We start from the raw sequence: 15,682 nt of genomic DNA, 5'->3' as shown, positions 1-15,682 counted from the left end.
CAAACCATTAATTAAATTACTATTTAAAAACTTTCAATTTTTTGTTTCGTGCAAAGTTCAAATAAATAACCAAGTTTTAGTAAACCTTTATTCTGGAGGTTTATGATAGGTTTAAGTCCCATCTCCAAGGTGTTATCATCTAATGCGTTTATGGCACCTAAAACCCCGGTATAATCGCATCTCAGAAGTGGTAAAAGGAGTTGTGATGGCTCAAAACACATTAGAATTATCAAGGCTTGGTGATTCGTGTTTGACGACGATGATTTATAGTTATTAGTATTGTTATTTATCTCACTGTTCAAATTAGAAGAGGCTGAACTAGAGGATGAGATAGGAATAGAGGTACTGCTAGAACTGGAAGAGGTCATGCAACTATTGCCTATGCTAGTATTAGACACAGAACTGTTATAAGTATTTGTGGTTATTAGATTAGGCAATGGTACTCTAACCAAATGTAGGCATTGGAGGGGCAAAGAGTTCATGGGTTGGCATTCCTGCGTAAAATCGTTGCCGCTTATAGAAAAGGGGCAGAGGGCTGAGTTACCGTCTCGGATTAGCGTGAGATTACATTTCTGTCCCAGAAAAGTTTTATTTGGTGTAAATAATTATTATTATTGGATATTATGGTAATTAATTATATATGTGTAGATAAAATGTTAAAAATTATATCATTTATTTGGTAAATTTTGAACTTGGAAAAATAAATGTTTCAAATTACTATCAGAACAGAATTAATAATATTTATATTCAGATTTACGTCAGTTTTAGTGGTGTAAATTTGAGCTGACAATTTATCCCCGCAAAACTTCGAGGCTAAGAAAGGTGTTTCTTTCTCAACATCCAATTTATTTGAACAGCCAAAGTGCCCCTTAAGAAAATGCAATTTCCCCGTTATATTGTGCTTCGCCAAAGCTTGAATTTCTATAATTTTTTTATAACGAAAAAATATAAAAATCATTTTAATTTTGTTTTTATTTTGTAGATTGTTACAAGAAGTGAATACATAGAGACCTGCACTAAGCTCGGCCTGGGTACACGGTTTGGGCAGTATTTTAATTTTTTTAAATAGACACAAGCCGGGTCTAAAAAATTTTTTTTTAAAAATACCAATGTCAGGCCGTATTTTTTAAAACCAAATATTTTAAATAGTCATTAGATAAAATTTAAAAATAAACATAATATATTTTTTAAAAATCCGGTTAAAGTATAAAACCCAGCCCAATAAATCGGTTCAGCCTGGATATATTTTTTTATAAAATTTTAGGGTCTAGTACGACCCAGGGCTAGCTTTCATCTGGACCCAAAGGCCTCTAATATAGCAGATTATGCGAGGTATTCTTTATAATATTAATATGCGATCATCGATGGTGAGAAAAATCTATTTAACGCCGTCTCCCGCCCCTATCCCAACTCTCTTGTGGTTATAATATAATATGTTAAATATTGATTACTGATAGGGTCAATCGAAAAGGATACAATATCATAATTGTTAGGCAAATTGAATCTTCGAGGATTTTTAATAAAGCAGTCCGATCTCTTCATATGATTATGGTGCGAATTTGACGATATTGGCTTTGTGTGTCAAGAGTATAATAATATAATTAAAAATTAAGCGAATTCACATTTTTAGCTTCCAATAGGGCTATGCCGATATTAATATCGGATCGGATCAGCACCGATATTTAGCCTTTTCAAAAAATATCAGATAGGGTCGATCTTTTGTAAAACCTGATCCAATCCAATATTTTTTTGATAATCATATCATTTTTTTTATTTTATAAATAATTTCATAATAATAAATTAAAGAAAGGAACTAATACACAATATTTATTGTAATGTTTAAAAAATAGTTTAAAATTTTGCAATATTTTTTGTTATATTATCTGTAAGATGAAAAGAATTTATATCTAATGAGTCACATGCTAAAAGGCTCTATTCAATTTTAAAAACGATAAACTTAAAATTTTGGCCTAGAGTAAATTTCCCATGCTTATATTAATTTTTCCCAAAGATATCAAAACGGGTTGGACTTCTATTGGCGAAATTTCGAGACATGGGTAATAATATTTACTAAAATTTTGATTTGGCCCTTTTTAAAAATCGGCTAAATGGAGATGTTTAACAACACTACATTCACCCATAAACAATGCAAATATTTTAAATGAGAATAAACTTATGAAAAATAAAATAAGTCATTCATAGTTGGTTGGTTTTTTTAAAGCAGAAAATATTGATATATTTATGACATTGATACAATGATAGATGGTAAATAAATATTAATATAAATATTGGATCGGGTTTTAATAATATCGAAAAATATCGGATCGGATCGATGAAAAATTTGTGAATCAACACAGTCCTAGTTTTCAACATACTCGCTAAGAAATGGCAGGCGCCCATCTTACAATGTATGGTGTGAAGCCTTAAGGATATCATTTTTATAAAGAATTTATATTGTGTTGTTAAACGGCTCGATTTGAGCCGATTTTTAAAAACGGCTAAATCAAAATTTAGCCAGGGAAATATTACCTAAGCGTCGTGATGTCGCCAATAGATATTTAATCCTATGTGCCTTCTATGAGCAAAATATTTAGGCTTGCATAATTTTCACTGGTTGAAATATTAATTTAGCTTCTTTTAAAAATTGGCTCGAATTGAGCGGTTTAACAACACTAATTTATATAGGAAATAGAGGGCTTATAAAAAAATATTGTGAGGACCCCAAATATTTGTTTGTTAAGCTTTTTCGCATGAATTATGTGAAAGTTTTACACAACCTTTATCGTTCATAAATAAATAAAATTAATAGTGTACTATTAAGTCATCTTTCTTCAAGACTTTACAATTCCTCAAAATGGATGAGAGATCGTCATGGAAATCGCTAGATTTATAGCCTAGATTCTGTACTATAGCGTAGGCCTCGTCCACCTTTATAAAAAGAATGTAATCACATAAATATTTAATGAAAAAATTTATTAATAATTTCAAACCTTTATAACTTTCCCAACGACGGACTCATAATTGTCTTCCAAAACAATCATTTCGTCAACGTTCCAGAGTTCTAACTTACCTGAATTTCTTTTTGAATTTTCGACTAATTGGTAGTTATCTAAAGTTGACCTTTCAGAATATTTTTTCCCTTTTTTTGAAAAAAATGTTATAAAAAACAAGATAAATAATAGATTATATGGGGGAGGGGGATATTAATTAATTTGATTAAAAATAGAAGCACAAGTATGTTATTTATAATCTAAGTACCAAGCCGTTCACCAAGGTGGTCTAGGTATTTTTTTTAATTTAGCGATACAGGCTAGGCCATTAATAATGAGTAATTTTTTAATTGCCTAACTAGAATAAGAAGGTATTAAGTGCGTGAAAATTTTATATGTGATATATTTTTCAATTAAAATAGTGTCAAGAAAAATTCAGCTTGTTTTTAAAAAAATCTTTTTTATACAAATTAAGAAAACACAATAAAATCGGACAAACTATTAATGTTAATTTTAAAAAAAAAAAATTTCACCTATCTTAAATAATAAATTTATTATCAAAACTTTTGATTGGCATTGAAGCGTCGATTACATTATCGGTAGGCGTACTATGTACCTCCTCATCGAAATTTGAGTTTGTATTTGCGAGTAGTCTTTTAGCTTGCAGCCTAACATTAAAAAAAAATTTTTTTTACATCATAAAAGGACATTTTTTCTTCTATAAAAATATCATTCTAACTCATATTAAAAATTATAAAATGCCAAATGTTTACTCCAGAAAAGAGGTGTAAGGGTTAAGCCCTCAAGCTGTCTGTGAAAAGTGACATAAAATTATTGGATCAAGACTCAATTTTAAAAAAAATATCAAATGAAGCGTCTCACTCCATGTATTCATCAACAGTCACCACTTTAACTAGGGCCTGTCTAACCCATTTTTCGCCTACATCTCGGTCTCTTTTCTCCTCGAGATTCTTTTTGTCATCCTCTTGGCCTTCGCCTATCTCCGCAGAAGTATTCCTCCCTTTGTAATTATAATTATTTGTATTTTGAGAATTCTGCGTGAAGTTATTTTGCACATTTTGCTGAAGTATAGCTAGAGCGGGTTTACCACTAGGCGAGTCACAGGACAATACTAGGGCACCGGCTGGGAGAGTCGGGCGAGCTTTGAAGGTGACGAGTGAGCCAGCTGATATATGGCTTGCCGTGTGATGGGAAGAGGAGGCGCTGTTGAGAGCATGAGGCATTATCGTAGGCGCTGTCGGTGTAAATGTAGCGGGAAACGGGGGAGCAGGGTTAGATAGCAGAGGAGTAGGGAGGGAGGAAGAATGAGAAAATGAAGGTTTTTCGGAAAGTTTGGTCCTCAGTTTGGGTGGCATGAATCCCCTGAAATAAAATAGTATGAATATGTATAATTAATTAAACGAAATTGAATAATTGTTTTATTGAAGGCTACTCTAAATTAGAGGCCTGCAAGAGATCTTTTTTTTCTATACCCGACTCATCAGTGGGTTAAGCTTTCTGGATGGGCAGGTTTCACAGGCCTCTTCGTAATTTACATTTTATTTTAAAAGAGAAACATTAAACGTACCACCAAAACAATTTGCCAGAATCTGTGAGTACCATCGTATAATAATCACAAACGTCCATGGATTTTATGACTTCATTTTTCAGTTCGGGGAAAAAAGTGGCTGGGTGTTCAAACTTTTTAGCCACGGATGCTATAGTAGGATCAAACCAAGTGGCAATCTGCGTTTAAAAAAATTAGAACCCAGATGATATTGATAATAGGATTATGAACATAATTAAATGATTAATTAATTTAGGGTATTTAATTAATAATAATTAATAAAATGCAATCAATACCTTATCCGTTTCAATAATGATAGATACCCTGATTTTACTGGAAGAAATCATTATTATATTTTGATTAAGTAGACCGAGTTCAACAGTTCTTGGGTGGAAAATTTGCGTTTTATCCTAATATTTAAGAGGATTCAATTCAAAGTATAAATATTTTTAAATGCTAATTAAGTGCACAATTTTAAAAAGGGTACATTTTTTAGAAATCTAAAATTTTATTTATCTATAAACTCTAGATAAAAATTATATATTATATTAAAAGAAACACCAATATTCATGGTAACGATATAGGTAAATCTATGATTATATTAATTACTTCGAGTTGCAGGTAAAATGGCGATTTGGCATCCCAAAGCCACTGGTGTAGTTTACAGTCTACACTAACGCCCAAAAGTTCCGATTCTGTGGCTGACATATCAGAAAACTTTATCAGAGTATTTTCCTTCAAAAACAAATAATAATCATTTTAAAATCAAAATGATGGCGAAAATAAAACAAAATAAATATATTTGATCGACAGAAAATTGTTTAAGGCCAGACCACAGATAGAATCATTGAAAATCATTACCTCTACCCGAATTTTATTATCAAATTAAAAGCTTTTGATTTAATATCTTTTTATATAAAAATCAATTTATATCACAAATATAATATCATTACATTATCCATCCAATAATTAAGGTTGCCAGAAATGGACAAAGAATAATTGGTATCGCTTATGGCAGAATTATTGTTAACAGTCTTGGTAGTATTACCATGGCTAGAGTTAGCCGAGACGGCATTGTGATTCTTATTCCTAGCTGAGGATATCTTGTAATTCATATCATCCAGGTTGATTTTAAAGGTGCTGTCGTTGAATTTGTTCCTCTCTTTGGTTATAGTGCTCACCGATGTACGTCGTTCATCTCTGTCCCCTTTTAATATTTTCATTTGAAAAAAAAATAAAAGTTTTTTCAAAGATTCAGAATTCCTTGGCTATTTGGTAAATTATTGGTATAGTGGAAAGTAAAACATTTAACCTAATATTAAGTGTTAGAATAGTAGATATCCCTAATGTGGTGGTTTGGTTAATAATAGTGATGTATTAACTTTCAGGATGATAATATCTATCAGAAATCTGCAAAGGTATCATTTTTAGTTTTCCTTTATTTAACAACCCCAGTCTGGATTTTTTATTTAGCCCACCTGGATATTTAATTTTATTTTTCTATTATTTCACAACCGAAATTTTAAAATTTCGTATTTTAAATTATTTTAGCTGTATTTTGAAAATACCATTTAATGGATTGCTCCAGGTCTAACCTGATTCTGGGTCAGCACATATTACTTAACCACAAACGAAATTAAGCAGATTTTTTTACTAACCAGTAGAGGGTAGCTGCCTAGTATAATATAACCAATTTGAAGATCGGCCAGAAGTGGTTGTACCACTTGATCCTGTTCCAGTAGCGATCCCACTAGCATTAACAGTCGTATCAACACCATTAAAGTTATCACGGATTCTGGCATTAATATTTCCCTCGCCAACATCATCAGCGTTATCGTCCAAGTTATTAACGATCTCTTCGCGTTTTCTTTTCTTGATAGCGATCTTCCCGTTGGCTTGATTATTATTTCCTGAAATATTCGCGTCTGTGTCCAAGCTTAGGTAAATAAAATATAATATAAAAATATATTAAAAAATGCATTTAGGTCTATATTAATAGGCATAGCAAAAGAATATTTTGAGAAGAGTTTATTTGATGACTCTAATATAATAAAATTAAAGTAGTTATAACTCAAAAAGATAATGGAAAAGTATCAAAACAATCATACTAAAGATCCAATAGGTAATTCAATTTAAAAATTATGAATGAAGCATTCGTAATAAAAAACAGAAGAATGAATCAAATCTTTTGAATTCAATAAATAAAGATTCAATCTGGTAAAATAAAATATAATGGAAGTATGGCTGGGGGGGGGGGATACATAGTTTTCTAATTATATTTTAATTTCATTTTTATTAAGCGTTTTATAGAAAGTCTTTTATCAATTTGCATAATTACATTGTGATCGGATATTTAAAATACAATTTTATTTTGAATTGCTCTCCTAAAAAACTTTAAAAAATGGATATAGAATACTATAATATCAGTCAACAAAGTTATCTAAAGGTAGATGAAAGATTTTAAATAGATTTAAATTTTTTGGGATCCACGAAATTGTAAATACACTGAAGTCACACACTTGAAATTTTAATGATATTTAAATATTGAAGCAAACCCTGTGCTCCTGTGATTATTTTGATCTAGATTGAATGAGGTCAGCCTGGCTAAGGCTGAGCTTCCAACTCCATCAAGAAGTGCTACGAGATCGTCTGACACTGGGGTAGCTGTCGGGTTGGGGGTTAAAGTGACTGGGGCGTGTGTGGTACCATTTCTAGAAGCGCTAGGTGGGTTGGAACGACGGGCAAATGGAAAGTAGGAACGACGAGTGTGATGATTGTCATCTGCAATGAACGCATGAATTAAATAAAATGAGAAATAGGGGATAATAATAATTATATAAATAAATGAGACGAAATTTTATCTTAAAAAATGTTTATGTGTTATAATTAACATGTCACTTATTTTCTTCAAATTATTATAATACAAAATTTTAATATTTGTGGGATCATTTAAGGCAGAACCCTGAAATCCTATGTCAAATCTAAAATGGTGATTTTAAAAACTCAAAAATATGCCTTAAAAAAACTTACACACCTAAGCCACAGACTGATATTAATAAATTGATTAAATTATATCAATGAGGCAATATAATTTCATATTTTCGATTTTCCTTTGTAACTATTTACAAAATACAACCAAAATTATTCAAAGAGGTCAAAAAATTCATGCTGGATATAAAAAATATTGTTGGGCAGGAAATGGTTCTATATTTAAACTAGACCTGGTTTTACAATTTATATCTTTGTAGATTTCCAATCTAAAAATATAATATAAAAAATTAAGGAAAAAAATTAATTCAAAGACATTTATTAAATCTCATTACAATCCCCATCCATGATGTAATTATTATCAACATCATATCGAATAACATCATCTGCCCGGGGAGCATCTTGGTCATAACTATCATCAGCAGTTGTCAGATCATCACCACCATCTGGATCATCTTCTTCTCCCTCTCCTTCATCTTCCTCTTCTTCTTCCTCCTCCTCTTCCTCCCGACTTAGGAGATTGTTAACAGCCATGTTTATGTCTAGATTCTGAGGGATAATTTGCATAATTTGAAAAAAGCATTAATTGTATAATTTAATGATTTTAAAATATAAAAATGTTTATCCTCCTTTGTTTTCTTGTTATTTCTTTACCTGGGCAATCAGAAAATAAATTTTTTTAAACTTCAAATCAGATGTCTTGAAGATTAATCAAATGTCAGTCAATAGTGATAGAGAGAGGGGGGGGGGTATTTCAATAATTTTTTGAAGCATAAATTGATACTTTGGGATTCTCATGACCATTTCTTATAAATACATCTATTTACAAATTCACAAAAATCATTACCATTTATTTTATTCAGCAATAATGGCCTTCCTTATGTATTAAAATTTGCATTGATATTTAAATTTTGATTTGTAAACATAGCATAATAGTAGGAAAAAGTCTAGATTAATCATTTTAAGTTATTTTTTTAAAAAAATTAAGACACGGTCAAGTGTAAATATTTCATGCAATTTTTTATTTTAAATTATTTATTAATATGAGGTATTTTACTGTTCTTTGCAATTCTCTAACAATTACAGCCCTAGATTTTCCTTGAAGCACAGCTTGTGCTTGAGTTATAAACTCTTCTGGTACACTTGAAGCAGGTATTAAGGTACGATGTGTTAGTAAAAAATTTCCAGATCGATTTCTAAAAGTAGTAGGTATAGTTCTACGAATTCTTGATTTTGTTAGTGCAGTGGTTGAATTTTGGTTTAAAAAAATACTAGAATATGATGATAATGCTGATGTTTTAGAACCACCTAAGTTAGTATTTTTGTTATCATTAAATTCTTTTGGAAGTCTAATACACAAAAATAAATAGAAAGATTAATAACAAATATATCACTTTTTGGTAGGTTGGGGGGTGTTTTCTATTTTTTCAGCTTTGATATTATATTCAATTCGACAAATGTATCCATCCTAAATTACATATAAAATTATATAATTTATTTTAAAGTAACCTCAGTAAGAAATGCTAAATAATGCTTATCAACTAAGCATTTCTTTATTTTCAAATCCCCCAATTGTAAAAAGCTTATTGGAGTCTGATAATTATTGGTTGATATTTTCTGTGCTGCATCTTTTATTCTAAATAAATATGAGGAATGATAAATTTTTATAATTTTAATACCTTTCAAATATTTTTTCTGGTGTTATATTTGAAGAATATAGTGTTGAACAAATTATACTCATCACTTTTTCAGAAAAACAAAAATTTCGATAAAAAAACTAAATTTATAGAAGATTCCAGAAGGAAAATATTATATCAGATTCATAAGTCAATTTATAAGTGAGATTATAACTTACAAAGTCTATTATTATAGTTTTATCGCATTGAAAATTTAAAATTTAATGAGATTTGATAACTGTTATTATTTATTATGCACATAGGTAGTCTTTATATATTATAATGTCATCCCTTTCATATAATTATGTTAAAGGTAAATTTTCTATACATACATTATCTTGACAGAATAGAAATTATATATAAATTAAAAGAGAACAGAAAAGAAAAGAAGTTAAAAATATTTTTTACATTTTCTTATATATTTTTATTCAACTTAAATAAATATTACTTTAAAATATAACATTATTCCCATATATTGAGAAAATTTAGTATTTTTCTTAAATCTATTCGATAGTTTTATTGATTTATATTATCTTCTTTCGAATTTATAATGCACTCTTGTTGTAACAATTAAATGAATAATTTTAAACAAAAAATGTCTTATTCAAATTAGAAGAATTATTACGATATTACTTAATTTCATATCATATAGACTATGTAAATGAGGATAATATTTAATAAATGTAAATTTTATATGAAGGGTATATATTTGAGATTTTGTATATATAATTATACTTTTCAAGTTTTGAAAAGAATTTTTTTTAGTTTATTTTTTTATATAAGTTTTTACTATATTATTTTCTAATGATAAATTAGTATATTTTTAATTAATGTAGATGAATAAAAGAAAGCATAAATTTTGTTATTTTGTTTTAATCTTCCATATGCTTCATTATTTAATCATCTGTTTATTTAGATTCAACTATGTTTTTTATCTTTTACAATGGTGCTCAAACCTTTTCAACTCAATAACTCTAACATTAACTATATTTTGTCAAAAGCTTATAATAAATAAATGGGTTGCGATACTTGCTAGATCCCTTAAAAAAAACTTCTCAATTTAGCATATATTTATTTCTTTTAATATTAGCAATTCTAAATAATCTTCTCTGTTATTAATATAATTAATGTAAAAATTACTAAGACTAGGTAGGAGCTAAAAAAAATTGAATATTATACATAATTCCCAAAATAATGACGAAATTAAAATCTATAATGGTTAATATTAGTAAAAGTGATGCAAAATGCTTGTGTTTATTTTTTAAAACGGCTTACTCAATATATTATATAACAATATCACTCATGGTTGAAGATTTTTCTCATAGATGGAACTAAGGTTTAAACATCTATTAGCGAAACCTCAATGCTTAGACCATATGTTTCTAGCAAATATTGAGTTAGCAGTCACTAGACATTAAATAATAAGTCAATTCTGAAACAAGTTATCATGAAATGTTTCTTATAAGACATACGGAAAGAAACCTAATAAATTCTCTGACACAATAATTTAATGTTCAAATAAAATGTAGAAAATTTATAAATAATAAGAAAATTTTGATATTACATAAACGACCAATTGTAAACGACACTTGAATAAAATTTAAAAGAATAAACTGGTATTCAGATAAACTAACCAGAAAATTTTAATGACCAAAAATGTCAAAGAAATTTTTACCTTTATTGCAATACTTTTATACCAAAGACAAGTCTCACCATCTTTCAATTATATAGATATGAAGCTACAAATTTTAATCTATATATTGACATTTTATTGTGTTTGGAGTTCTTTTATAATTGGGAAAATGAAGTACACTTGTGGTCAATGTTAAATATGGTTTAGTCGACATAAAGCAATTTACAAAACAGCAGAATATTTGATAAACATGCGTATTTTTTCTAAAAATGCAATAAACCCCATTTTTTATATATATTTAAGAGACGGGTTCATTCGCTCACTTACGATAATGCATGCACTCAACCGACTAGGCCACAATGGCTTAATAAAAATGATAATTAATTTAATATAAATAAACATTGGTTATCTGGATCAAATTTTAGAGTTCGCGTATGCCATATTTTACAGGTTAATGACAGATAGCGAAGTTTATATAAAGCAATTTACGATTATTGCTTCTTTCGCGAGGTTCCTTAAGTCCTTTTATTATATTTTTTTGTTTATTATTTTTTATATTAATATTGGATTGGTTCATTTACTGATTGGTTTTATTTAATTTTAAAATAAATATTTTTTTAAATAAAAAGCTGTAAAATGTCTAAATATAAATATTATCAATTCCGCGTTTTTAAATTTTTAACATGAGCTATAATTATTAGTTACTTTTATTATTTAGAACTATAATACTTCGCTCCATTATTATTAAATATATAAGATTACTTTCTTACAAATTTAATATTATTTCCTATCTTATTTAAAATCAATATTTTTAAAATAGGTGTATATACTCAAAATGATAAAGCAACTTATGAGTTTTGTTTAAATAACCAATTAATACTGTCGGGAATAGAACATAAATGTTGCAATTCCATAATGCGGGTAAAAAAAACAAAATAAGTTTTCGATACCGATGGAATAGGTCTCGTAGATCATATTCAATAGAAGAGGTAATATTAATCTTGATATCATAAATGGCACATTTTATATTCTATTTTTGATAAGATTCGGGACGTTGGAAGATTTTTAAGACTAGTCTACTTGTACATAAATACAATTATTTAAAAAAATTACAGAACAAAATTATTTTTAAGTCTTTATATAATTTTAAGGCTTCGAAGTTATTAAATTAAGATAGGAATGTAATTGCAAGATGGTAATTTAAAGTAAAATATGGTTTTTAATTTCACTTATATAATATAAGAAATTTCGCAAAATATGTTGGTTCGATATAACTTCAAATCATTCAAAGATATGAGGGGGGGGGCAACAGCGTTATCAAAATTCAGGAATCCAAACCGAACCTGAACCGTTAAACCTAAAAACCTGTATTTTTTATCAAACCTAAATCTCTAAAAAATTCCTAGCTGAACCTGAACCGCTAAAATGCCTCTGAACCGATTCAAGTCTCATAATTTTATGCTTATAAAATAATGTGTAAGTTATTACTAGTAGTATATTGCAAAAATTTTAATTATATTCAAATTGTTTTAAAAATTATTATCACTCACATTTGATTGATAAACGACAGTGATAATTTTTATAACTTTAATATATTGCCATTTTGCAATATTTTTTAAATATTTTAAGCTTATAAATTATAATGCCTAGAAAAAAATTTAATCTAATATATAAATTATTTACATATAGTATTATAAATGACACATCAAATCTGATATCATACTGGCAATGCCAGCTACCCAAGTTAGTGTGGAAGGATGTTTTTCAACAATTAAATTTATATTATCTCCTTATAGATGTAATTTGAGTGAGACGAATTTTGAATATATATTAATTGTGCAGCTTAGTAAAAAAAATATAAGTAATTGTTCATATTTAAATTAATCATTGATATATTTATTTGTTATATTTGTGCAATTAATAAAAATGAAGGTTTTTATTTTAATTATGAAATAAAAAAAAAATTTTCCTGATACATAATCCTAATGTAGGTTTGAATACAAATGTGTTCAAACCGGTTTTTAGAGGTTCGAACCGAACCTATATTTTTATTTTTTGCGAACCGAACATGAACCGTTATTTCTATCCGAACCTGAACCGATATTCGTTTCGGTTTGGATCCCTGTCAAAATTGATGAAACACATGTTTGGAAGCGTAATAATCGTAGTCGGCATTTGATTTCCGAGGATATATGGATCATCTGTGGCATATGTCGGGAGACAAATGTCATATTTCTAAGTGCCACAATAAGTAGGGATCAAGATACCACACTGCATGTGATTAAAGATAATGTCATGCAAGATTCGACAACAATGACTGACTTGTGATTAGGGTATATAAATATATTTTTCTGTAAATCAAAAATGGTAAAAAAAAATCTTTTATCTCTATTTATCTTAGATATAATCGGCTAGAACGCAAATTATTTCCACAATCGGGTCAATTATTTACGAAACTTTGTTGATTTAAATGACAGATCGATCCACACCTCAAATGACTGGCGAGATCTAATGGCAAACTATAAAAGATATGGTGATCGATAATATTCATGAATATCTTCTAGGATATTTTCATTAATTTTGATTGTATAAATTTTAATACTATATTTCGATTTAATGAATAAAACTACGTTTCATATAAGAATTTGATAACCCCCAAAATTTTTTATTAATGGTTGTATTTATTTAAATTTAATGAATAAAAAACTGGGTTACATACAGCTAAAAATTTAATTGATAAACCACAAAAATTTACTTACCACTAGCCTAACCCCCCCCCCCCCCCCCTTGTATATAAAACGCTGTATACATTTTTAGAAAAAACTATTTTAAATAAAAATTAACCAATTACTATCAGAAGAACCAATCCAATATTTATATAAAAATTAAGCATAAAAAATTAAAAAATAATAATAAATGAAATAAGCTTTCCAAATGAAGCAACAACCGAATTTTCAAAATAAATAACGTGGTGTAGTTCGATATAATAGATATCATCCTCATCCTTGCTGGATACGAACCATAAACCATTAGATTGACAAGAATGGAAAATAAACAAAATACCAAATTAACATTGACCTTTTTCGATCACTTGATTTTCTTAAAATAATTCCAAACCACCTTGATTTTGGGTTATAGTCATTCCATCAATCGGTATTTCTTTTTTATTTGGATCTAGAGCGCCACATTTGTATAAGATATATCTAAAAAAATGGTAATTTTGGTAAGGCGTCTGTGACCTAGTCATAAAGGCATGACTTGCCAATCCGATAGTTCTGGGTTCTAATCCAATAGACTATTTTTTCCTGCAGCAAACAAGATGGATCCGTCCTATGGGTGATATATAGTAGATGGGAAGGGATGACATGCCACCCCCTAATATATAAAAATATAGATTTTATTGTATTTAAAAAATAATTTGTTGTTATTTAGTAAATTAAGTCTTTTTAAAAATTGCTATGAATTGGCAGTTTTCAACATAAACTTTAATTTTGATATTGTACGCTATGATTTATTTAAAAAATGTGGAAGAGGATGTGGGTCAATGAAGTAACATTAACCAGTGATCTAATAATTACCCTTTTTGAAATAAATAAAATTGTAAAATAGGATCATTGCTTCCTCGACAGGGTCAACAAAAGAGGTTAATGTCAGGAAAGAAATATGATCAAATACTTGCTCCAATACTTTTTATGAACCCATCCGTTAGCCATGTCCTAAGCAAATGGTGATTGGATAGGTAGATGCTATCTGATGGGGGTGGGAGGAACAAGGTTTTATGGTAGATAATGGCGGGAAAATGCTAAGTTAAACCACTAGTAATGCTCAAGAGGCGGAAAACTGATATAGAGAATCCGTATAGTATTTTTTCCCCGGGTGAACCTAGAATAGGGCCACAAAACAAAGGTAGAGAAAAATAATAATGTCACTCTTCGAAATAAATAACAAAATAAATCAAAAAATAAAACATTTTTAACATTATAATGATTAATGTGACGATATCCTTATAGTTTTAGGTTTATAAAATTAAACACATTAATGAATATGATTTTTTTACAATTTAAAATTTTGTAATTAATATAGCGTGTTACACTTCAAATTGATTATTAAAATACTAACAATTCCTATTGCATTTTTCCAATTTCAAATCTTCTAATATTTTCTTCCTCTTCCGAATCTAGAATGTTGGGTAAAGCGCTAAAAATTATTTAAAACATAGAATATGAATAAAATTTATATTTTTAAAGGAGATAAATGTATTTAAAGTTGCTGAAACTATTTTTTTGAGAGGGGGTGTTCAACCTGAATTATTTACATTTCAACACACTCAAATATGAAAAAATAAATTAATGAGCACTTTTACCAACCGAAATCTAACGATAGATATATTTCTAAATATCAAAGCAAAATAGATTTAGATTGTAATAATATTCTAAGTTTTATCATAATAATCTTTAAATGCATTAAAATTTGAGTTATAAAAATGTTAAAGTTATATTTACGTGTCGGCTATCAATGGAGGTATGTTATCCTCAATCCATTTCAAGTCATCTTCCTAAAACAAAATAAATAAATAAACATAGATATTATTAAATAATAAGTAAATTAGAAATAAACTATTTTCTTCCCTTTTCTTTCTTTCGTTCTTCTGTCACAAACATAAGCAGTAACAAAATTTTTAATATTATTTATAGAGACATAGTTATCGATGTTTAATAAAAAATTTTATATGAATAATTTAACAAAAAATAAACAAAACTTAATAAATTTATTATCTAAAATCAGGGCTGTGAGAACCCTTCATCTAAAAAAAAGAGTTCAGATTTTT

At 28.4% G+C, this 15,682-nt stretch overlaps 2 protein-coding genes across 7 annotated transcripts in view; both read right to left on the bottom strand.

The window, feature by feature from the left end:
- LOC135929446 (E3 ubiquitin-protein ligase UBR5-like) overlaps positions 1 to 9,317 on the bottom strand; it is a 46,427-nt gene extending 37,110 nt beyond the window's left edge. For all 5 annotated transcript variants that reach the window (XM_065466033.1, XM_065466036.1, XM_065466037.1 and 2 more), the window contains exons 1-18: positions 9,225 to 9,317; positions 9,055 to 9,181; positions 8,940 to 9,013; positions 8,603 to 8,894; positions 7,881 to 8,094; positions 7,113 to 7,338; positions 6,216 to 6,493; positions 5,511 to 5,764; positions 5,167 to 5,292; positions 4,854 to 4,967; positions 4,579 to 4,736; positions 3,873 to 4,373; positions 3,555 to 3,658; positions 2,991 to 3,139; positions 2,815 to 2,928; positions 1,452 to 1,572; positions 758 to 921; positions 86 to 572 (exon numbers count right to left, since the gene is read on the bottom strand). In XM_065466033.1, the coding sequence (XP_065322105.1) occupies positions 86 to 572; positions 758 to 921; positions 1,452 to 1,572; positions 2,815 to 2,928; positions 2,991 to 3,139; positions 3,555 to 3,658; positions 3,873 to 4,373; positions 4,579 to 4,736; positions 4,854 to 4,967; positions 5,167 to 5,292; positions 5,511 to 5,764; positions 6,216 to 6,493; positions 7,113 to 7,338; positions 7,881 to 8,094; positions 8,603 to 8,894; positions 8,940 to 9,013; positions 9,055 to 9,181; positions 9,225 to 9,286 (3,565 nt within the window). In that variant the 5' untranslated portion in view covers positions 9,287 to 9,317. The remainder of the gene's footprint in view (positions 1 to 85; positions 573 to 757; positions 922 to 1,451; positions 1,573 to 2,814; positions 2,929 to 2,990; positions 3,140 to 3,554; positions 3,659 to 3,872; positions 4,374 to 4,578; positions 4,737 to 4,853; positions 4,968 to 5,166; positions 5,293 to 5,510; positions 5,765 to 6,215; positions 6,494 to 7,112; positions 7,339 to 7,880; positions 8,095 to 8,602; positions 8,895 to 8,939; positions 9,014 to 9,054; positions 9,182 to 9,224) is intronic.
- Positions 9,318 to 14,765: 5,448 nt separating this feature from the next.
- LOC135930506 (transmembrane protein 87A-like) overlaps positions 14,766 to 15,682 on the bottom strand; it is a 34,879-nt gene continuing 33,962 nt past the window's right edge. For both annotated transcript variants that reach the window (XM_065467310.1, XM_065467311.1), the window contains exons 18-19: positions 15,357 to 15,409; positions 14,766 to 15,051 (exon numbers count right to left, since the gene is read on the bottom strand). In XM_065467310.1, the coding sequence (XP_065323382.1) occupies positions 14,979 to 15,051; positions 15,357 to 15,409 (126 nt within the window). In that variant the 3' untranslated portion in view covers positions 14,766 to 14,978. The remainder of the gene's footprint in view (positions 15,052 to 15,356; positions 15,410 to 15,682) is intronic.

The sequence above is a fragment of the Gordionus sp. m RMFG-2023 genome, chromosome 5, assembly GCF_954871325.1.
Source record: "Gordionus sp. m RMFG-2023 chromosome 5, tfGorSpeb1-WG-v2, whole genome shotgun sequence".
Classification (NCBI taxonomy): Eukaryota; Metazoa; Nematomorpha; class Gordioida; order Chordodea; family Parachordodidae; genus Gordionus; species Gordionus sp. m RMFG-2023.
The sequence above is the reverse complement of the archived record's forward strand: the minus strand, read 5'-3'. Positions and strand labels throughout refer to the sequence as shown.